This window comes from Callorhinus ursinus, unplaced genomic scaffold (genome assembly GCF_003265705.2).
Source record: "Callorhinus ursinus isolate GAN/ISIS: 27379988/994484 unplaced genomic scaffold, GSC_fseal_2.0 scaffold30, whole genome shotgun sequence".
NCBI classification, from domain to species: Eukaryota; Metazoa; Chordata; class Mammalia; order Carnivora; family Otariidae; genus Callorhinus; species Callorhinus ursinus.
Window position 1 is genome coordinate 4,834,924 of NW_027397092.1, and position 22,899 is coordinate 4,857,822.

The 22,899-nt window shown below is 35.6% G+C and overlaps 1 protein-coding gene across 2 annotated transcripts in view; it reads left to right on the top strand.

Annotated features, from left to right (window-relative positions):
- Positions 1-22,899, top strand: part of DMXL1 (Dmx like 1) — a 128,860-nt gene that overhangs the window by 17,207 nt on the left and 88,754 nt on the right. For both annotated transcript variants that reach the window (XM_025860778.2, XM_025860779.2), the window contains exons 3-9: positions 1,440-1,511; positions 4,247-4,325; positions 8,916-9,048; positions 13,471-13,537; positions 14,670-14,848; positions 18,838-19,027; positions 20,840-21,008. In XM_025860778.2, coding sequence (XP_025716563.1) covers positions 1,440-1,511; positions 4,247-4,325; positions 8,916-9,048; positions 13,471-13,537; positions 14,670-14,848; positions 18,838-19,027; positions 20,840-21,008 — 889 coding nt within the window. The remainder of the gene's footprint in view (positions 1-1,439; positions 1,512-4,246; positions 4,326-8,915; positions 9,049-13,470; positions 13,538-14,669; positions 14,849-18,837; positions 19,028-20,839; positions 21,009-22,899) is intronic.

Here is a 22,899-nt window from a genome sequence, read left to right on the forward strand (position 1 = left end):
CATAGCGGGGCTCCGGACCAAGACCCTGGGATCATGACCTGAGCTGAAAGCAGACACTTAACCGACTGAGCCACCCAGGCATCCCCTATAGTCATTTTCATAAAGGGCAGATTTCCTTTGTGTCACAGATATTCATACAAATAAATGACTTCTCACCGTATCAGGAAGAAAGTTTGCAGGTTATGATACTTTGAGATTTCTGTTTGCCTTTAAGAAGGAAGTGCTGCTTGATACTGTAGACATCCAGTATTTTAGCATTACTGGTTTTTTTCTCTGTAGGACTTAATTAATTTTCATGAGAAAATTCATCTGCATTTCTCTTATTCATTTGCTTAAAAACATTCTTTGCATCCCGTTACCTTGGGAAAGTTCAAATTGTTCACCTTGGCATGAGGCCCTGTACAACCTGGCTTAGATCTGCCTTTTTGGACATATGTACATCATTCTTTTAGAAGGGACACTGTTCCATCTCAGCTGGTAGTCACCTCTAGGCGTACATTGCCTCTTCTTCTAATCTTTGCACTTGTGTTCATACTTGTGTTATGCCTTTTTTCTACAATTGAATATTCACTGCTCTTTGAAGTCTGACCCACTCTTAAAAGCCCAAACTAAATACTCCTTCCCAGACTGACTCAGTGCAGATGATTTCTATGTCCTATGAACTTCTCGGAACAATTAAAAATAGCCATTGAAAGTTTTTTTCCATTACATCCTCATTCCTTGCCCCCTTCTTCTCAAGATTATATTCTCTTATTTTTATCCCTTATACATTTTTGTATTTATCAGTCTTCATTTCTGATATTTCATTGTTCTTCATTGTGGCTCACCCAAGCTATAAATAGTAGCCACTTTTTTAAAACAGAGCCATTGGTTGAAAGAGTAAATTTTAAAGATACTCAGACAAAATGGAGTATTGAAAAAAAAATTTCTTAGAGCATTCACAAAGGAATAGATCTAAGTTTTATTTTTAAAAAGCTAAATACACAGTGACAGAATTGCCAGCTTTAAAGACAGATAACCTAGAAATGGATTAAGTCCTATCTAATTTCCACTTGACAAGGAATATATCAATACATTTTTTTCTATGAGGAAGGGAATTAATATTTACCATGTATCTTACAGATAGTTATATATAGACGCTTTACAGATGTTGTTTTAATCCTCGAACTGATTCCATTAGGAAGATAGTATTATGCATATTATAAATATATGTAGAGACACTAAGGTACAAAGAGATTAACTTGCTGGTTACTCAGTAAGTGACAGTACTGGAATTCTGACTCAGGTATGGTGGTCTCTTAAAACTACTGTTCTCAAGTATGATAAATGAAATTGTGGGGGGGGCTTATTTTAAGTTGTACTATTAATTTCTTTTGCTCTCTTGATTCATAAGTAAGTTAACACATCCTTAAGTTTTCTTTCTTTTTTCTTTTTAAAAGATTGCAGCATCCTATGGAAATGTTATCTCTGTTTTTGAACCAGTTAACCTACCGAAGCAAAAGAAAAATTTGGTCAGTAATTTATCATTTTTCTTTTAGGAATTGAAATGTCTTGAGTATTAAAAGACACTATTTTTAAGAGTACAAAATCAGAGTGATCATCAGATAAATCGTATAAATTATACCATGATTAAAAGATAGATGTTAAATGCCACTTCCATATTTAAAATGTTTTAAATCTTAGATTGAAATAGAAGTAAATCAAATTGTGTTGATCAATTATATGTGGTTTTTTTTCTTCTGACATTTTTCTTTCATAATAAGTATTTGAAGAGTCACAACTTTAAGTTCAGTAGTTAATTATTGCTAATGGCAAACACCATTATCTAGCGAAGGGTGGCACTTTGTTTTCGGTTTTTATTATCTACTTTTATATAGTTATTCTGCTTTTTCTTAAGTATTTTGTTCTTAAAGTTACATGTTTTAATTGCAGAGTCTTAATGTACCCTTCAGGACTTTTTTTTTTTTTTAGCCCTTATTGTGTCATGTAATATAACTGTTAACAGGTCAATAAGTTTTTCTTTATGAAGAAACTATATTCAGAATTAGTTCTGAAAGCTGTTTAAAACAATAGTTTATAAATACTAGATTTCTTGGGTGCTTTAATGCTCTAAATATAATAGATCAGGTTATTTTACCCATTTCTACTGAAGGTTAAACTGGTGATTTAAACCATAAGAAAGAGGATCAGCATAGTATGGTCTTACAACGTTATCTTCGGAGCCATAGGACTGCTTTCTTTCTTTCTTTGCTGCTTTCTAGCCATTTGATCCTAAGCCAGTCAGTCTTACTTTCAGTCTTTGCTCAATTCTGAATTTGGTTAATAGCTATTCATTCTTTGTGGGAATATTGGAACAATGACATGATGTCAAAAACTGTGCAGAAGTATGTTAACTATAAATAATTATGTTTTAATAATATACATACCTTTATATATATCTTTTAATATTTTTCATTTCATTTTCACTTAGGTCATTAGTATCTTACAAATTCCCTCTGTTTTAGTATGACAGCTGTTATTTATTTTTTTTTTAATAAATAAGACAGCAGAGACCCAAAGGAAATTAGTTGGTTGACCATCAGAATAGCTGCTGAACCACAGAACTAAGTAAAACCAGCTGTATTGATTCCTAAGTGTGAGCATTCTTTTCCCTACCTTATGTAAATGAAAAACATTTTCTCTAGGTTAACTGATGCTCATTTTAAAATTTCATGGAGAGAGAGTCCACAGCCCTCCCCTGATTTATATTTGTGTTGTGTATTACCTAATGAATCCAATATTAGAGGCCCTGATAACCTATGAATTAGTAATTGATAGTAGTAGAAATAAGTGATTGCTGTGCTCAGAATAATGTATTTCAAATAGTACTTCATAAATATTTATTGAATGAGGTAGCTGACTTTTAAAAAAGAGTTTTAGTTTTTGCCCATTTTCTCATGTACTAAATAAAATTGTTTAATGTAATGCTAAAAAGTCAGTAAGAAGAAGCTGGTTTATTAGTAGGCAGCACTGACTTTGCAGAAGGGGGTAAAAAAAAAAAGCTTGATGAATAAGGGGAAAACTGGATCAAATGGAAAAATGGACCTGGAAGGTACACAGAATCTGTAATTTCTGGGTAGAGTCTCAGAGAATCTGTAGATTCTCATAAAAAAGATACTATTTCCTTTCCTGTATACATTCTAGAATATTTTTTTAAGGTGGTGATCTTCATGAGAGGAACACTTCAGAATCACCATGTATCCAGATCCTGCCTTGGGGATTTCTGTATCTGTAGGTGTGGGATTGTGACTAGGCACTTCTATGTCTAGTTCTGGAGAGGGTTCTGATGTGCACTATGATTAAGAGCCATTCCTGCAAGGCAGTGTTTCATAAAAGCATATTCTGCAGACCACCTGTATCGGAATCACGTGAGGTGTTCATTTAAAGTACAGATTCCTCATTCTGGTTTTTTTGAGCCTGAACCTTTGGATATGTGCCTCAGAACATATCCAAAACATCTCAGGTTATTGCACTAAAGTATGAGAAACATTACATTGAAAGATTGTTTATGGGTCTCAGTCTTTTAGAGGTTGGTGAAATCAACTTAGTAGGCCACAGCCTAAATTTAAAAGAAAAGGAAGTAAAATGGAAAATGATATAGTAAGGGTAAACTTAGATCACATTTATGTGTGTGTATGTTTTGGGTCCCCTTGCAACATATATTTCCTACTGGTTTACAGGTAAAAACTTTTGAAAAAATGTTGCTTTAATGAATGAAAAAATCTTAAATTATATAATATAATGGAAGTATTACATCTCGTACTCTGAGTTTTCACACGTACTTTTTGATCTCAGGTGAGGATGAAACATTAAAAGAAAAGGAAGCCTCAGATAGCACAGACACAGACACATTTAAAATTAAACTTGTAACTATAATAATATAAGGTAATCGTAATTTTAAAAATCTGAGGTTAACGAGAATGTTGTCCAAAGTGGCATATACTTACTGGATGTTTATGCTGAGACAGACTTTTGGACCTCCAGGAGTGTGTATTCATTCTCTCACTAATCTCTTCCATCACATATTTCTTATTATTCTCAACTAAATTGAACATTTTGTTCCCCATTAAAAATGACTGCAGGGTCACTTGTACCTCAAAAAAATGGCTTCGTGTATTACTAAGAATAATAAGCATGAATGTCTGTATTTGATACAGAAAAGCTGCCAATAATAATTGACTAAATGAGTTTTTTACTTTAATTTTAGGAATTATATAGTCAATGGCAGAAAAGTGGCCAATTTTTTCTGGAATCAATAGCACACAACATAACTTGGGATCCTGCAGGTAAGAAATGGATTAACTGAAATGTTAAGTGATATTTGTCACTTGCCTAGGCTGTTTCTTTTATTACTTTCCTGTATTTCAGTTCTGCTTTGTGTGAGATTGTGGGGATTAAGAAATAAGTAAAACATTATGTTCTTTTAGAGCTTATACTGAAATGAAGACAAATGCTGACTGTAATACCTATTGTTTTGGGAAAGAGACTTTAATTCTCTCTGGAGAATCAAAGTTTCATTGAAGAGGAGCTTTTTGGCCTGCAGTTAGGTAGATGTTAACATTGAGAATGGGGATAGATGGGAGGGGAGAAAAAGAAGTGAGTTCTAAGAAGAGATAATGTGTGTATATATCACTTACATATTTCTGATTAAAAAAAAATCCCAAAGTCATTTTTACTAATCTAATGCAGTGAGCAAAGGCACAGAGAAAGAAAGCATAAGGTACATTCTCTTAATGCTTAGGACTTCATTGAGGCTGGAGTGAGTCTGGTGATAAGGAGATAAGACTGCCACATATTATGGAAGGCCTTTAAAGTTATGCTAAGATATTTGAATTTAATTCTTTTTGACTATCCAGAAAAATATTATAGGTTTTGAAAGTGGCTCATGATAAGCTAAGTTTATGATTTTGTACGATTTTTCTGGTAGCAGTAAGTTGGAAGGAACAGGAGGATAAAATTTATAATTATTTATAATTACCTTTGCACAGTACGCATTTACAGTAATCTGAATGGGAAGTAAGAATTTATTTGAGGACCTTTAATGTAATAGGTTGAATGACTAATGAAAGAAGTGCAGAGATATGAAATGCATTTAGGCGATAGAATTGACGTTACTTGACAGTTGGATTTTAGAGTATTTAGAGAATATCTGTGATCACAAGAGGAAGTGTGATATGTAGGAGTTATGGATAGTGGAACATAGGTTTTGTTTGGACATGTGGAATTTCACAGGCTTGCATATCATATAGCAATATCCAAAATATAGAAATTTTTTTTTAAAGATTTTATTTATTTATTTGACAGAGACAGAGATAGCGAGAAAAGGAACACAAGCAGGGGGAGTGGGAGAGGGAGAGCAGGCTCCCCACGGAGCAGGGAGCCCGGTGTGGGACTCGATCCCAGGATCCTGGGATCATGACCTGAGCCGAAGGCAGCCGCTTAATGACTGAGCCACCCAGGCGCCCCAAAATATAGAAATTTCTAGAATATAAGAAGTTATCTTTGAAACATAGAAGCCATCAGTTTAGAAAAGATAGCTTGCATCTTAATATAGTAGATGAACTGGCTGAGAAAAAAATATTTAGAAAACAAAGTTCAGAACCCTTGGAAATTATTTTAGAAGATAAAAGATTATCTTTGAGATACTTTAAAAAAAAATCAGTGTTTTAAAATGTTTTTTCTTATGTAAGGATGTAGGATTGATGCCTTCTAGCTGGTGACGTACATGTATATTTCATGTGTACCATGGAAAGAGATCAGACATGGGTTCAAATTTGGCATGTAGTTTAGTACAGCAGTTTATGTATAACTCTACTAGATAGTGAGACTTATGTCCCAGATAATGCCTGTTTCTCCATTGCTTATTAATATTGTCACCTTCTGCTCTCAAAAAATTGCTATTTGGATGATACATTATATCGTTATTCTATTATAGCACAACATTCTATTGTAATTATTTGTTTACATGGTTTAAATTTTTGATTAGACAAGGGCTGAGATTCTGGTTTATTCAGCATTTTCTTTATCTTTGAGGGGCCATTATATTAGGCTTCCAATAGGTGTTCATATATTTGACTATAAGTTTTATGATCATGAAGAAATTACCACTTGTAAATTAAGGTAATATCTATTTCACAAGCTAGGTTTTTTAATGATCAGATATGTCAGTGTATTTGAAAGTACTTGGTAAATAAGAGCCCTATTAAAAAAAATAGTGTTAGCAAGTGAACTAGCTACTCGAAGTGTCATATTTATAACTGCAATAAAAACATTTCATATTAGAATTAAGTGGTATTTCTTTAATAATAACATAATAGTTGCTTGGAAATTTTGTACCTTTGGTCTACCAGTAATAATGCTTTGGAGGATAGTATTAATGTTAAATTCCTCTGTCATCATTACAGAGTTGTATCAAAAGATAATTACCTATTTTCCTAACTATCTAGTAGTGACTTGACAACAGCTTATGACCATTCTCTCTTTATTGTGATTAAGTTAAAATTCACATAAAAGTTTATTATTTTTCTTTCTATAATCAAAAAGTTTAAAATTTAATGGTTTGGTTAAGAAATGGGTTATTGTAATAAATATTTGTAAGCAATTAGTATATTATTTTTGCAAGTGAACTCTATAAACAGATTTTAAACATTTTAAGTGAAGTATTAGTATTTTGGTTTTGATCGATACTTAACTATATGCCAGGTATTGGGATATAAAGAAATTTTTTCAGATGATGCTACTAAATTGACTCTAGTGCCTTTGTGTTTGTTCCTGTTCCACTACCACATCTGGCTTAAATCATCAGATTTTTCTCTTTAAGACTCTTTATGCTTTGTTTCCCTACTTTATTATTCATACCTCTTTTTTGCCCTTTGTGTTCAAGTCAATATACTGTACCATACGTTAGCTATTTTGGTATCATTTCATAACTGGGATTAATCATTTTGTATTCTATATTAATTTCTCAATCCTTCATGGTATACCTTAAGTTCAGCTTCAGTTTATGTTAAAGAAAATTTGTAAAAACTGAACTCATGAATACAGCGGTGAGATTGGCAGTTTCCAGAGGCAGGAACGAGGGGTGGATGAAATACATGAAGAATGGGGGTTCAAAGGCACAAAATTCCAGTTATAAAATAAATAAGTCCTGTGAATGTAATGTACAGCATGGTGACCATAGTTAGCGATACTTATTTGTATATTTGAAAGTTGCTAAGAGAGTAGATCTTAAAAGTTCTTGCATCACAAGAAAAAAATCGTAACCAATGTGTGGTGTTGGATGTTAACTAGATTTTACTGTGCTGACCATTTTGCAGTATATGCAAAATCAGATCATTATGTTGTACACCTGAAATGAATACAATGTTATATGTAAGTTATATCTCAATTTAAAAAAAGAAAACTTGTGTCGTTATACTATACAGTGGAATAATAACCAAATGTAAATGGAATGTCTCATTGGTGCTTTCTAGCTGTTTTTATCTGTTCATGAGACTTTCTATCTAGTTGCTACTATTTATTGAGCTTCTGCTAAGTGCCTAGCCTGTGCTAGATGGGTAATACATATTATAGCTAATCATTAGAGCAACTCTATATACACTTCTGATTTTATAGATGAGAAGAAAATGGAGGCTCAGAGTTTGTCCCACTAGATCACATTCACATGACTAATTAAGTGACTTATTTGGGATTTAGACACAGGGATTTCTGATCTACAGTTTGTGTTTTGTCACAGACCCACTTTTGAAATAAAGTAATCTTTCCAGAGAGACACAAATCCACAGTCCTTAATTGCCAAAGCGAATGCCTTACTTATTTTGAACTTTTTGACCACAGATATGTCTCTTCCTTTCTCGTTTTTGTTTGGATGACAACACAGCCTTCTCCTCAATTACCCAAGTCATAAGTTGAAATCTGTCCTTGAAACCTCTTGTATCTCCTGTTTTTTAGTTGGTGTCAAGCCTTGAAAATTTTGCTTTTGAAATGGCTTTCAAATTCTTCTTATTTTCATATTTGATTCAGATCCTCATGATTTCCTTCATGTATTATAGTCAGTTAACCAGGTTTCCCTGTGTTTTTGTTTTCCCTAATCTCATCTATCTCTAGTCTTAATTTTTAAAAAAGAATCTTTACCTTTCTTTGTGTACTGGAGCCTTTGAAAGCATGGTGAAAATTTTGGATTACCTCTCTAGAAAAATGTACATGCTATAAAGATAACTTTTGCATATTATCTCAGCAGAGGGAGGTTTACAGGCCTCTTCAAATCCATCTTTTGATTACCCCTCACCCCAGTTCAGACCCCTTGTTCTAAAATACAGATCCACTTATGTAACCCCACACACTTAAAGCTCCCAACTATCTATAACAAGAGTCCAAATTCCTTATAAACTTCAAAAATGCTTTATAGTCTGACCCCAGAAACTTTTCCAACCTTACTTCTTTTTCCAAGTCTACTGTGCACTTTATTCCGTAGCCATAAACCAGATTATGAATCATTTTTGGGAATATATTTGAACTTTCATGACTTCACATCTCTCTTTACATGTCTCTACCAGAATGTGAAGTCGTCATGAAAAAGGACAGCACTTCATTTGTCATTGTATCCCTCCCAGTGGCTAGTGCAGTGCGTGGTACAAAGAAGATGCTCATTAAATGTTTGTTAAAGCAGAGATTATACAACCTATTCCCTTTTTTCCCAAGCTGCTCCAACAAAATTAAAATACAGCCTCCTTCCCTCTCCCCCAAATCTTGTTATTTAACTTTTCTTAGAAGTTGTGTTATTTTTATAGTATTATATGAAACTCTTGACCATGTGATTTAACTCACTAATTAAATACCTAAATAATAAATGGTGAATAATATATATATATTTTTAGGCAATCGTCTTTTAACTGGTTCTAGCTGTTTGCAACTGTGGTCCAACGCTAACTTGGAGAAACCATCTGAAGATGAAAATCCAGATAAAACAGATCTTAATTTGGGGGACTGGAGATGCATTTGGCATTGCAAGTAAGCAATTAATTAGGGGATTAAAGTGATAAACCTGTTCATGGTGGGTTTTATTATAAATGACTTTTAGTTTGTGTAAAACAACACTAACATGGAAGTATTAATTTTTTATTCTGTGATGGGTCTTTTCTTACCTACAGAGGATGCACTATTTCCCATGTTCTGCAGATCCATTTTTTTTTTAATTGTTGAATAAAACACCTGGAAGGATACATAAGAAACTTGTTAAGCCTGTATAATTGTCATTAAATAGAAACTTGATAATTACACAAAAGGAGACAGAGACACTTTCCATGCTTTTGACTAGAAGTTTTCCTTTTGTGAAGAAGTGTATTTTTCCCAAGTTACTTTATAGATTGAACATAATCCTTGTCAAAATTCCATTGGAATTTCTACTTTTGAGCATAGTTTTAAATTTCTTTTAAAAGGTTAAATATGGGGAAATCAGGGAAATTGAAAGAAATAAAAAAATGAAGATAGCATAGTAAAATGAATTCTAAAGCTAGAGCTGGTCAAGCAGTTTGTTTTTGATGTCGGAACAGATTAGGGTCCAGGATTAGACACAGTTACATAGGGAGATTCAATATATAAGGTGTCATTTTACATCATGGGGCAAACTTGGTATCTCTGTGGAGAAGAAAATGAAATTAGAGTCTGTTTCATACCTGACACCACAATAAGTGTCAAAAGAAGGAAACATGGAATTTCTATACAATGAAACAAATAACTAGAAGAAAATACAGGTAAATTTTCGTAATTCAGAATTGCAGTGTCCATCATGGTAGCAACTAGTGACATACCGCTTTTGAGCACTTGAAATGTGACCAGTCTGAATTAAGATGTGCCATAGTATACAATACACACTGGATTTCAAGAACTTAACACAAAGGAAAACAGTTTAAAATATAGGTTTTTTTTAATTGATTACATGTTGAAATGGTAATATTTTTGATATATTAGCTTAAATAAAATTTATTATTTTTTTAAGATTTTATTTATTTGAGAGAGAGTGATCGAGAGAGGCGAGTGTGCGCAAAAGCAGTGGGGGGGGCAGAGGGAGAGGGAGAAGCAGACTCCCTCACTGAGCACAGGCTCTGGGCCGGATCCGCAGGACTCCAGGATCATGACCTGAGCCGAAGGCAGACGCTTAACTGATTGAGCCACCCAGACTCCCCTTAAATAATTTCACCTGTTTCATTTTACTTTTTAAAAATGTGGCTACTAGGAAATTTAACATTTGGTTTATGTTCTATCACTACTGCATGAAAAATGCTGCCTTAGATTAGGGAAAGACTTTCTAGGTATGATGCCAGAACTAGAAACTGAAAGGAAGGGAAAGGAAAACATCAGTAGTTGTGACCATATCAATAAAAATTTCTGTAAAGCAGGGAAACTAAAAAGTTGAGGGGAAATATTTGCAATTTGGAGTTAATGCCTTTTTTAAAAGGAGGTCTTAAAAATTAACTAGAAAAAAACAGTAAACAAAAATGGACAATGAAGAGAAAAATTGTAAATGATAGTACGTATGAAAAATAGCAAATTAACTAAGAGTTGATGGACCTCACTCAAAATCAAGAAGTGCAAAATATCCAGAAAGAGTAGGACGAATAATATCCATTATTAGTGAGGGAGGTACTTTTATATTCTGTTAATAAGGGAATGCAATTGGTATTTTTCTGTAGAGCAATTTGGAAGTATGAATCGACACTTAATTTTTTTTATACCCTTGAGATACTAACTACAAGATTCATTCATTCATGCAGCAAATATTTGCTGAGTGTTTATCATGTTTCAGGCAGTGGTAAAAATGCTTGGAATATAGCATTGACCAGGCAGGGAGAGAGAGACTATAAACCAGTAAACTTATATGACAGAATGTTAAATGCCATTCTTCCTGAGTCAGTTTTATATGAAACAGTAATAAAATACATCAGATACCAAAGTGAGAATAAGGCAGACCTGGTGTAGAGAGTTTAGAGAGGAGGTTTCAAAGCAGCTGGTTCCATGTATTTTGCTCCTCTCAGCTAGATCATATGGATTTTAAAAAGGGTTAACATATAGAGAGGGAATAGGATTTTGCAAATAAAATTCTTTAGCAAGAGGTGTCTTTGCTCTGGAGCCTTTCGTGTAAGCTTGTAGAGGGGAAGCAGCAAAGTGTTATATCGCCTTCACCGCAGGGCTTCTGGGCAAACCGAGAAGTTGAAATGTTTTTCGTGCATTTGGGAGAGGGGAAGAATCTAATCAAGATCAGAGTCCACAGTAGTGACTTGGACTAGACATACTATTTATTTGAGCTGGTGATTTAATTAAGCAGAAAAGCCATGGCACTCGGGTTTCAATTTAGGAGCAGCTGATGATTACACTAATCGGAACACATTTAGGCATCGGGTTTGATCACATTCCTGTTGTGATGCGTTTAAAACACTGTTTATATATGTTAGATGAAGAACAGTAGTATGCTAGAGAAAAGTAAGTAGCGTAAGCTGAAAAGAGTAGAGATGACTTCTGAGTGTAGACTTGAAGGAAATGAGGGAGCAAGCCATGTGAGGGGCTCTCTGGGGGAAGGATGTTGTAGGCACAGGGAACCTCAAGCACAGACTCTCCCGTCAGGGTGTGCAGGGTGTGTGTAGCTTGTGGCTGGAGTAAAGGCCACTTAGAGGTTATTGTGAGGCGTTTGCCTTTTATTCCGAGTTGGGAAGCTTTTGAGGATTTTGAGCCGAGGGAGCATTGAGAACTGATTTCCCCTTTAAAAGGACCTGCCTTAGCTGCTGTTTTGAGAAGACCTGGAGACAGAGGTCACAGTCATGGAGAGGATTGTCATGGAGATGAGGCACTTTTTAAGTGTTTGTTTTAAGAATATCCTTAGAATTAAGCAGATGCATAAAAATGCATATACAAGGATGTTCACTGCACCACTTTTTTTGTAGCAGCAAAAATGAGAAAACAGCAGTGAGTAGTTAAATAACTTATTTTAAGGCGTTGCATATATCTATAATGGAATAGCATAGCCAGTAAAATAAGACAGACCTATACACGTTGATATGCAAACATGTTCGTTACATACTTTAAAATAAAGATTACAAAGCAAATTGTAAGACGACCTCACTTTCCCTCCCCTCCTCCCCTATATCCTACCACAGAAAGTAGGCAGAGAGGGAGGGTGGGGGCCTGGGTCTGGAAATCTGTGTGTTAAAATGTTAGCAGTGGTGGGCGCCTGGGTGGCTCAGTTGGTTAAGCGACTGCCTTCGGCTCAGGTCATGATCCTGGAGTCCCGGGATCGAGTCCCGCATCGGGCTCCCTGCTCGGCGGGGAGTCTGCTTCTCCCTCTGACCCTCTTCCCTCTCGTGCTCTCTATCTCTCATCCTCTCTCTCTCAAATAAATAAATAAAATCTTTAAAAAAAAATGTTAGCAGTGGTTTTTCCTGGGAATGGGTGTTGTGGTGTAGGTGAAACTGATGATTTCATTCTCTTCTTTTGATACATATGTATTAATATTTTCTATTACATGTTTATTACATTTAAAATCAAGAAGTTATTTTTTTAGTTTCAGAGGTAGAGTTCAGTGATTCATCAGTTGCCTGTAACACCCAGTGCTCATTCCATCACGTGCCCTCCTTAATGCCCGTCCCCCAGTTACCCCGTCCCCCGACCCATCTCTCCTCCAGCAGCCCTCGGTTTGTTTCCTAGAAGAAGTTATTTTAATTTGGAATGACCTGTGACAGAATTCCTCTTTGGCCTCCTTTACAAATAAATTTAAAATGAATTTATCTAAGCACAAAACTGGGTGAAGAAAAGGAAAGCAGCGATAGTGAAGGTGGTCTTGAGATCGGCATATATGGGTAGCCAGATAGGAAGGTAGTGAAGGGACAAGAGCGAAAGCTCCTTGAAGAAGAAAAAGGCAAGCGTGCACCAAGTGCATAGGTCAAGCTGACAGGCTGACTCCAGCCTGCTCGCAAGTCCCCCAGTAACCCACACATAATCTTTAATCAGGTCAGTGCTACCTTAAGGGAGAATTCATTTCAAAATCTTGATTTATTGTCCATGAAAATGTATGTTAGAATATAGATATCTCAGGGCTTTCGAAATTAGATTTCCAAACTGAAAAGTGAAACCTTTCTCTTTCTCATATTCTAAGGCAATGAGAGCTATGATTCTTTGTCCTAAGCTTTAAAGACTGATGATACCAGTTGTTCTTGCATGATTCTTATACATAGATAATTTCACATAAAAATAATTTTTATATTTAACTTAAACATTTATACTTTTCATTGTATATTATGAGATATACTTAAAATTGAATTTGAAACTTGTGTTATCACAAAATTTTCCACTATTTGAAGCAAGTTGCTGAACATAGTTTATAGAAGTAATATACAATTCTAATTTTCCTTAAAAATTATTTCTTACCTGTTTGATTTACAGAACTGCTTCCCAAATTCATTTAATGAAATTTTCACCAGATGGAGAATTTTTTGCCACTGCTGGGAAGGTAATTTCTGAAAATGCTGTTGCTGTTGGTTTATTTTGATACATCAAAAACATGAACTGGCTTCATTCTTTTAATTTGTTTACATTGAAAATATTTTCTATTAAAATGTTAAATAGCAAAAATTGACTAAATATTATTGTGTTAAAAGGCAATATGGTATAATTGAAACATAGACTTAAAGGTATATCTGGATATAAATCTAACATTTACCAGCTTTTTGATTTTGGTCAAGTGGTTAATCTTTTTGAGCAAATACAAGAATTTACAGACTTTCTAGGAGGACATTTATAACCATTTTCATGTTTTTACCTGCTGATGTCAGAACAGTATATTTCCTTGAAATTATTCATTTGTAATCATTGGTTCACCGAATAGTTCCCTTACAACTAATTGTATGAAGTTAATTGTTCTCTTGGATCGTAGCTTTCTGTAGAGGGAGGATGTGAGATACCCTAAATCCTCAGGGAGGTTTTTGTTAGGAGAGAAGATTGACGTTAAGCATGGGAATGCAATTATAGCTTAAAAGCAGAACCTGGTACATTCTAGTCCCCTTGTTTTCCCTTACTCCCCAAATTAAGAGATGCCGTTTTCATTATACTTAGAATATTTTTATTATATTATTTTTATTATTTTATATTTTAATTATTATTTGATTATACTTAGAATGTTTTATATAGTAGTAGCTATTAACTCATTATTATCATCTTCAGTGTTTTCTTTGAGCATTCATTTGATACTTCATGAAAACTCTTGTTTTCAAAGATTAGCAGTCTCCATAAGCCTGCTGGTGGTAATGCATTCTTGTTTGATATTTGGCTAAGTCGGAAGACGAACCCTTCATCTATCAGTCTTCTCAGTGACTCCATTTAGCATACTGTATGGTAACTAGCATTTTCCTTGATCCATTCCTTGTGAAGTATACATTCACACACTTTAATTCTCAAAGCACAATTATGGAATGTTGATAGAAAAGTACCAGAATTAGAGATTTTCTTCTCATTTCCTCCGTGCCCCACCATTCCTCCCATCCCTAAATTTCTGTGATTGTGGAGAAAATTCTTACCTTTGCTGTTTGACTGAATCTTTAATTTAATTCTGATGTGGATATTTTTCTTTCTTTTTTTTTTATTAGGATGACTGTCTTTTAAAGGTATGGTATAATGTAGAAAACTGGCGGACAGCTGTTACCTCTCCGGATAAAAGTTCAGAAAAACAATCCCAAGGAGAAATGGACTTTTCTTTTGTATATCTGGCCCATCCTCGAGCTGTAAATGGATTTTCCTGGCGTAAAACAAGCAAATACATGCCTAGGTCAGCGATTTAGTCATTTTGTCTATGTGTTAAGAGAACGTCATTTTGACATTGACTGCTCTTCTCACTTTAAGAATCTATAGTTATAGGACTTTTGTCTAGGAAGATTTTGGTAATATTAGATAATCCTTGGCCTGCAGATGTCTAGCCACGGGTCAGCTGTGATTGACACCTCAGAGGAGAGCCATGTGAAAGGACACTTGACCTCCATCGTAGCTGTCTTTAAGTGACAGAGTTGTACATCTTTCCTTCTCTTTGTTAGGTGTCCTGTTCTTTCGTCTCTTAGTCATTCCCCATATTGCCATTTGTGTGGAATTTTTCATGTTTCACTCCCTAATCTGATACCTTCTCTGTGTATCTCCTCTGGTTTCCTTTTTGTTTTTAACTGCTTTATTGAAAGGATATACCGTGAGGCCTCAAACATTTCTCTAACTGTATCCAACATCTTTGTGGAAAAGAGAGTGTGGTAGTAGATTACTATGCCCTGCACTAGGTATTAGTTTAACCTATACGTGCATGTGCAAGTGCACCTGTCAATACTTCCTTTCTTTCCTGTGACCCTTGCAAGACCTGATATCCCATTGAATTTTTGCCTATACTTAGTAAGGCACAGAGACCTGCTTCTTAAGTGTAGGTAGAAATTGCTTTTTGTTTCATGGCCATTTTCAATTTGGCCACACCATGGAGCAGTACTGTTTTTCCCTTAACCTTTTGTCACTGATATTTAGTAGGACAGCTGGGTCATTTTTGACTTTAGTTTTGCTCTTTTGAGCCAGCAGAATATATCCAAATTTTTTTTTACAAAATGTGTATTAAGACTGATTTTTTAAAGAATAGTTCAAGGTTCACAGCAAAATTGAGGGCAAGGTAGAGATTACCCCTATATCCATTGCACTCACACATGCATAGATAGCCTCCCCCAGAGTGGTATATTTGCTATAATTGACAAACCTGCATCAACACATTATCACCAAAAGTCCATAGTTTAGATTATGGTTTGCTCTTGGTGTTGTACACTGTATGGGCTTAGACAGATGTAGAATGACATGTTTGCATCCTTGTTACCTGATTTTTTTTGAGCTTTTTCTAGTACCATAGGTACTATTCTTCCTACCCCAGCCTACCAGTCCAGTAAAGCATGGGAGGAAGACACTGTAGGAACAGTAATGGTTCTGTTGTTAGGAGGATGTGCCCGAGTCTTCGGGCTAAGGGAGAGTGGTGTGGACAATCTATTGTTAGCAAAAGCCTGCTTCACTTTGAGAACGATTGCTCCCGTACCCCTGAGATCGTTGCTCACGTATGTAAAAATCTGTTTAGACTATAATGAGTTGTGGCATATGTTAATTCTCCTTTAAAAAGTTGTAAGTGGCCCTAATAAAAGTAACTCATCGCAAACCATGAAGATTACATTATTTCAGAGGCTGATTTCTTCTGATATCGGCAAGTGTTTTGCACATGGTTAGACCACAAGAGTACTAAAAGAGAGATTTATGAAGTATTGTATCTTTTGAGAGAGGACAGTCACATCTGTTCCTGACCTAGTTCACACAGGATTGGTACAGGTGATCACAGGGTAGGCAGAAGCAGATGCCTTACACTGGGCCGTTACAAATGCCTGATAACACCAGTGAGACGTACCATTTCTGTTCCTGCCTGTGTTCATTTTATCTCTGCCAACTAAGTTCTGCAGCATAAGGAACTGTGGTATAGAACTAGAATTTTCTGTTTGATAGAGTTTCTTGTAGAGGTCTCAAGAATTTTACTTTTGGTCCATGTCCTTTAAGAACCAGCTGATCTCCCCGAGCTCTTCTAGGTTTCATTTTTGCTTTACCAGCTGCCTGCAGGTATACGGTGGGAAGGCTGACCCTTTCTCATGAGAATGACAGAGATCCTGTCAAAATCAAAAACCATTGCTCTTTCTGATACAGCGTTTTCACTGGGCTGTACAGGTGCTTTGTTTTTCACATAAAATTAAGATACTTAGCCAAATGGTAATACTTTATGCAAGGTACCACTGCTCCCGAGAGAGATGAATGGGGAAGTGTTTGTAATGAGCATATACTTCTTCACTAAACACCGATGAATGTAGGATAAATTGGGAGGTTTGTTATACCCTCCCCAAAACATCCGAAAAGTTGGTTCTAGACAGCTAGTTTCAAAACCATCTTAGCCTGTTGCTACATCAAGATAGGACAGGGGTTGCACACTTACCATCACCTGGTTGTCTTTCATAGGGTTATAGCTTTCTTTGGAGGGAGGGAACAGTTATACCTAAATATGATATGCCATTGAAGAGAAAATCAGGTACCCTGATCTGAAGTAAGGAAGGGAGGTATTGCCAGAGAAATGCCTCAGACAGAGCAGGGTATTACTTCCCTGCTCTCCTTAAATTACCTGGGAGCTGCTTGTACTGATTGTCTGTAAGTATCCTGAGGAGAGTCACCTGGGGCTGTCCTCACTCCCAGGTCAGAGCCCTCTCCAGGCTCTGCGCGTTGTGCTGCTTTCTTGCTTGTTTTGTTGCTTTTGCCTCTTCTGATTGCTCTGTATTCATTCCTTCAGTCTACTACCTTCTGCCCTTCCTTCATAAGTCTGCCCTTTCTGCCAGTTACAGATGGGCACCGTGAAGCTTCAGCTTTCCATATTGCCTTTTGATGTATTTTCTTTTTCTGATTGCCTACTTTTAATCAATCTGCTGTCACTGCCTGTGTGTCTGTGAATGTCTGTGCTAGAGAGATGCGGAGAGAAGGAAGGAGGAAGGAAGTCAGAAGGGGACAGAGAAAAAGTGAAGACAGAGGGAAAGACATGAGGGTGGGGCAAGGAGGGAGAACAGGATTGAGAAGGGAAAGGAGGAGGAGCGGCCCTGGCACGTGGGGAGAGGTAGAAAGGGAGAGTGGCCCGGAGAGGCTGGGACACAGCACCTGGGGGGAGGGCACAGAGGGAGGGAGGGAGGCTCAGAGTGAATGGCAAGGGAAGCAAGTCAGGAGAGTAGGCGGAGGAAGGGGTGGAGAGGGGAGAGGTGAGAGCAGAGGAGGGAAGCCGCAGGGGAAAGCAGCCCACACAAAACATGCTGATTTCCTTTTTCTTCCCCTTTGTTAGAGATCTTCTTTTAATCAAGCAGATATGTTTAACAAAGTGACTACTACGGAATATTTTTATTTCCTTTTTATTTTTCTTTAATTTACTGAGTTACTTCATAGAAGCCTTGTACTGATTGTTCTTTTTAAATCTGATATGTTTGAATATGTGTCTGTTACAGGATTTGTGACTTCTTTTTCTTTCTTTCCTTTTTTCTTTTTTTTGATGAGTTACCCAATAAAAGGTAGTCTTTGTTGATGGGGATTCAACCTTTGAGCTCCTGATGCTTATGGGGTTTATTAATATGTATGTAATTGATCTTGCGTTTATTTTGTGACTGGAAAGACTGAATTCACTAGAAGTCAAGAATAAGGAAGGAGGTGGCTAGTAATTATTTTATCATTATTTTTCTATTCATGTAGTCACTGCTTTTTGCAAATGTTAAGCAAGGAGAGAATAAGTGTACTAAATAGTGTAACTTGTTACTGACTAGTGTGCGTGTAGCTTTACAGAAAGTAAAAACGAAGCATTATGAAGGAATCCGAATGGTAACCATCCACTGAGTAAATCAGAATATTTTAAAAGAAGATGTAGGTTTTTTCCTTGCTTATTAACTGAAGGATTATGGCATTGTTTCAGTCTTGTTCTTTGGCTGTAAGAAGAATCTTAGATTCTTAAAACAAGAACTGCCAAATTCTAGGCAGAAAAGAAATGGGTTAGCAGGTATTTGCTGTGATGAAATCAAATACCCACTCAGTTTTAATGGTTTTGACTAAATACATTGCATACATGTATATTGACATTTTCGTCATCGGTACCTTTGTTGTGGGCGTTTAATTAATTACAGAAACACTGTAGAATGTTATACTGTTTGAGATTTATATTTTTGCCTCTAAAATCTTTTTATTCCTCAGGGCTTCTGTATGTAATGTACTGTTGACTTGCTGCAAAGATAATGTATGTCGTCTTTGGGTAGAGACATTTTTACCAAATGATTGTTTGCTATATGGAGGTGACTGCAACCATTGGGCGGAACCAATTAATTTAACAAATAACTTCAGAAGAAATGCTTCCAGTAAAGAACGAGTTCAAAATGCTTTAGATGTAAGTGTTTTTGTTAGATGTTATTTCCTACAAGTTTTAAAACCTTTTGTACATTGCCTATTTTGTAACATGCATCCTAATTAATATTCGAAGTTATATGGTTAGTTATGAAAAAAATATATATTAGAAAAACAGTTCTCAGAAAACTTTATTTTATTTGGTTCAAAAAATATGCTGAAGTATTTCAGAGCCTAAAACTACTTATAATTATGAAGTTAATCTTAGGTTAACTGATGGTAACAAAAGGAAGATACACTTAGCTAAAATAACAAATGAAAATCTGAAAATGCAAAGATTTGACTGTAAAAATAATTTATATTTTTACTTTGTTTAGAGGTTGGGGTGTTTTGTCCTGTCATAATTACAGGAATGATTAGAATAGTTTTATCAGATTCTGTTCTGTATTTGTTATCTTTAGAACCTTCTGGAACTTGAAGTTTTTTGTTTTGTTTGTTTTTTGTGGGTTTTTTATTTTTGTTTTTGTTTTGTTTTTGAGAGAGCGGGAGACTATGGTGGGGCAGGGTGTAGAGGGAGAGGGAGAGAGAGAATCCTCAGCAGGCTCCATGCCCAGCACGGAGCCCGACCAGGGGCTCAATCTCATGACCTTGAGATAATGACCTGAGCTGAAATCAAGAGTCTGACACTCAACTGACTGATCCACGCAGGTGCCCCATGAAGTATTTATTTTACTGAATAGTATAGAAAGTAAAAGTAAATTTTTGATGTTTAGATTAATTGAACATACACCAGTAATACAGATTCTTATTTTCTTGATATGGAAAACAGAAAGTGATCTAAAAGTGATTTGTCTTTGAATGCTTTGTATGATTATGGAAAAACTTTGTCACATTTGGAGAGTATTCTCAGGGCTCAGAATATAATTAAAGATATATTGCCTGGAGACTTAACAACTGATAGAATGGTTATGTGTAATAATAGCTGAAAGAGGTTCTTGACTAGGAATGAAGACTCTCATTCTGTGTTTAGGTGACCTTGTGTTCTGTAGAAACTATTACATCATATGAAAGATGAAAATAAACAAATATCAGCACTCTGCCTTATGGGTCAAATGAAGTGATCTCTGTGAAAAAGCTTCACAAATCAGCCACGATATTTGAAATATCATCTTAATGTATGATGGCAGTATTGTTCAGTGCTTTATCGTCAGAAGGAGTAAACTGGACACAAAGACAGTATGCACAGAGACATCATTATCCACAGGCACATTGTTGTGAACTTCTGTTTTATGAAATTAATTATCAAAAAAATAAACCATATAAAAATTGCACAATATTGTGTGATGGTTGAAGGAAGTTAGGCAGTTTAGTTCTAAGCTTATTCTTCAGATTTCAGATTTCCTGCACAAAAGTACTGAAAGATGTTTGTATATGTAAACTCATCTGAAATAGAGTATATATGAAGTAAGTCAGAGTAAGGCAGATACCATATGCTTTCACTCATATGTGGAATTTAAGAAACAAAAGAAATGAAAGAGACAAAAAAACTGAAGAGATGGTTACCAGAGGGTGGGGGAGGTGGGTGAAATAGGTGATGGGGATTAAGAGCGCACTTACCATGATGAGCACTGAGTAATGCATAGAATTGTGGAATCACTATATTGTATGCCTCAAACTAATGTAATGCTCTTAATTATACTGGAATTAAAAATTAGCTAATTAAAATGGAAAAATGAAGTAGAATGTCTAAAAATCATTTATATATATATATATGTATGTTTATATATATATACATATATATATATATGCTTAGGACATTATAGCCACTGGTTTTACTTTGTTTTTACTGGTACAGGTAAATCTGAGACATTTTCGCAGAGGTCGGAGGAGATCACTTGCTGTTGTAGCGCATACCGGATACCTGCCACACCAGCAGGACCCTCATCATGTCCACAGAAATGCTCCGCTGCATGCCAACGCACTTTGCCACTTTCATATTGCTGCCAGCATCAACCCAGCCACGGGTAATAGAACACTGTTCAACAACCGTTCTTGGACTTGAGTAAATTAATTTTATAACAGAGACATTTTACTTCTAGTTTTGAATAAGTAAAAAATTGAGGGTGACTTGCTTATCTAATTTTTCATTATAGCCAGCCAGCTCACTGATTACTTAAACATAGGTTTTCGTTTACTTGTTTGCTTTTTAAAGCTATATTTGGTTTCTGATTAAAATCTTAATAAGTCATTTGAGATTCTTAGTTTATTCAAAAGTTGAGATTTGAGCTAATACTTAACAGGTTAACACCATAGAATAGTATTTTGTTAACTATTGTATAGTTCTTAAAACCGTTGTGTAGGGACGCCTGGGTGGCTCAGTTGTTAAGCGTCTGCCTTCGGCTCAGGTCATGATCCCAGGGTCCTGGGATCGAGCCCTGCTTTGGGCTCCTTGCTCAGCAGGGAGCCTGCTTCTCCCTCTGCCTGCCACTCCCCCTGCCTGTAGCTCTCACTTTCTCTGGCAAATAAATAAATCAATAAAATCTTTAAAAAATAAATAAAACCATTGTGTCTAATGCTTGATCTTAGGTGGTCTTCCAGAAACAGGGCAGAAATATGTAGAAGTCATAACTGGAAGAATTAAGAAACTTACGTCAGTAGTCAAATATGTACTATTAGATTTTAAAAATCTAGAATATCTGGATCTATCTATGAATTTGAAGATTTAAAGTGCTCATCTTTTAGTAAATGTTTTCTGTGAGTTTAAAAAACAGGTGGTCAGAGTTGGAGTATTTAAAGAGGAACTTTAGAATATTACTGGGAAAAAGATTAAAAAACAGTATTTGCACATGATAAATACCATCTGTACAGAAAGTGGAAGGTGAAAGCCTCTTTTCACCTCTGCCCCACCCTAGTCGTTATCCCATGAGATAACCACAATTGAGTTTCTGTATATTTGGAGATACTCTTATGCATAAAATAAGCATAACCTATTTTTTTAATACTCCATTTCTTTATTTTTTTAATTTTTTATTTAAATTCAATTAATTAACCTATAGTGTATTATTAGTTTTAGAGATAGAGTTCAGTGATTAATCAGTCTTATATAACACCCAGTGCTCATTACATCACGTGCCCTCCTTAATATTCATCACCCAGCCACCCCATCCCCCCTACCGCTCCCCCCTGTAGCAACCCTCAGTTTGTTTCTATGGTTAAGAGTATCTTATGGTTTGTCTCCCTGGATTTGCAGTACTATTACATTCTTCAAGGAAACAGCAATAAATGTGGTTCATTAGTTACCTGAATCAAAGAGAGAAATGTTTTGGTAAGTTAAGGGTAGAGATACTTCCACTAGGAATAAAAAGTGTTTGCTAATTTTCTTAGCTTTTATTTGGTTAACAACAGTCCCAGCTCTAAAAGAATCCATGAGCCAAGAAAATGAAAGGGGACGATATTGAACTATTTTTAGTAAAACCTTACATAGGCTTGGGAAATACCCTTACCTTTATCAAAAAACATACACCGGCAGTGCTAGTAATACCCAGAGGCAGCTCTGAGACTACTGGAGTTGTTGTGAAAGTCTCTTCGGAATAAAGGACAACATTTTGAGAATAAAGAAAGCTTGGTTTCTTACCTTTAATGGAAAAAACTGAGGGGTTACAGAAAAATTAACCCTAAGTTCCAATGTAGCATCTCCCTGATGACCTTCCAATAAGGAAAACTCTAAAACCTTTCTTTAGCTAATAGGACCTTAAGGAAAAATCCATATATGTAGAATAAATCAGAGCAGAATAATATCATTAGCAGCTAGATTAGACACTATGGAGATCTCCTTTCCCTAAGTTAGACCTTTAGGAATGACATTTCTGGATGCTGTGTTTCTTATTGAAGGCCAAACTTTCAGATAGAGCTTCA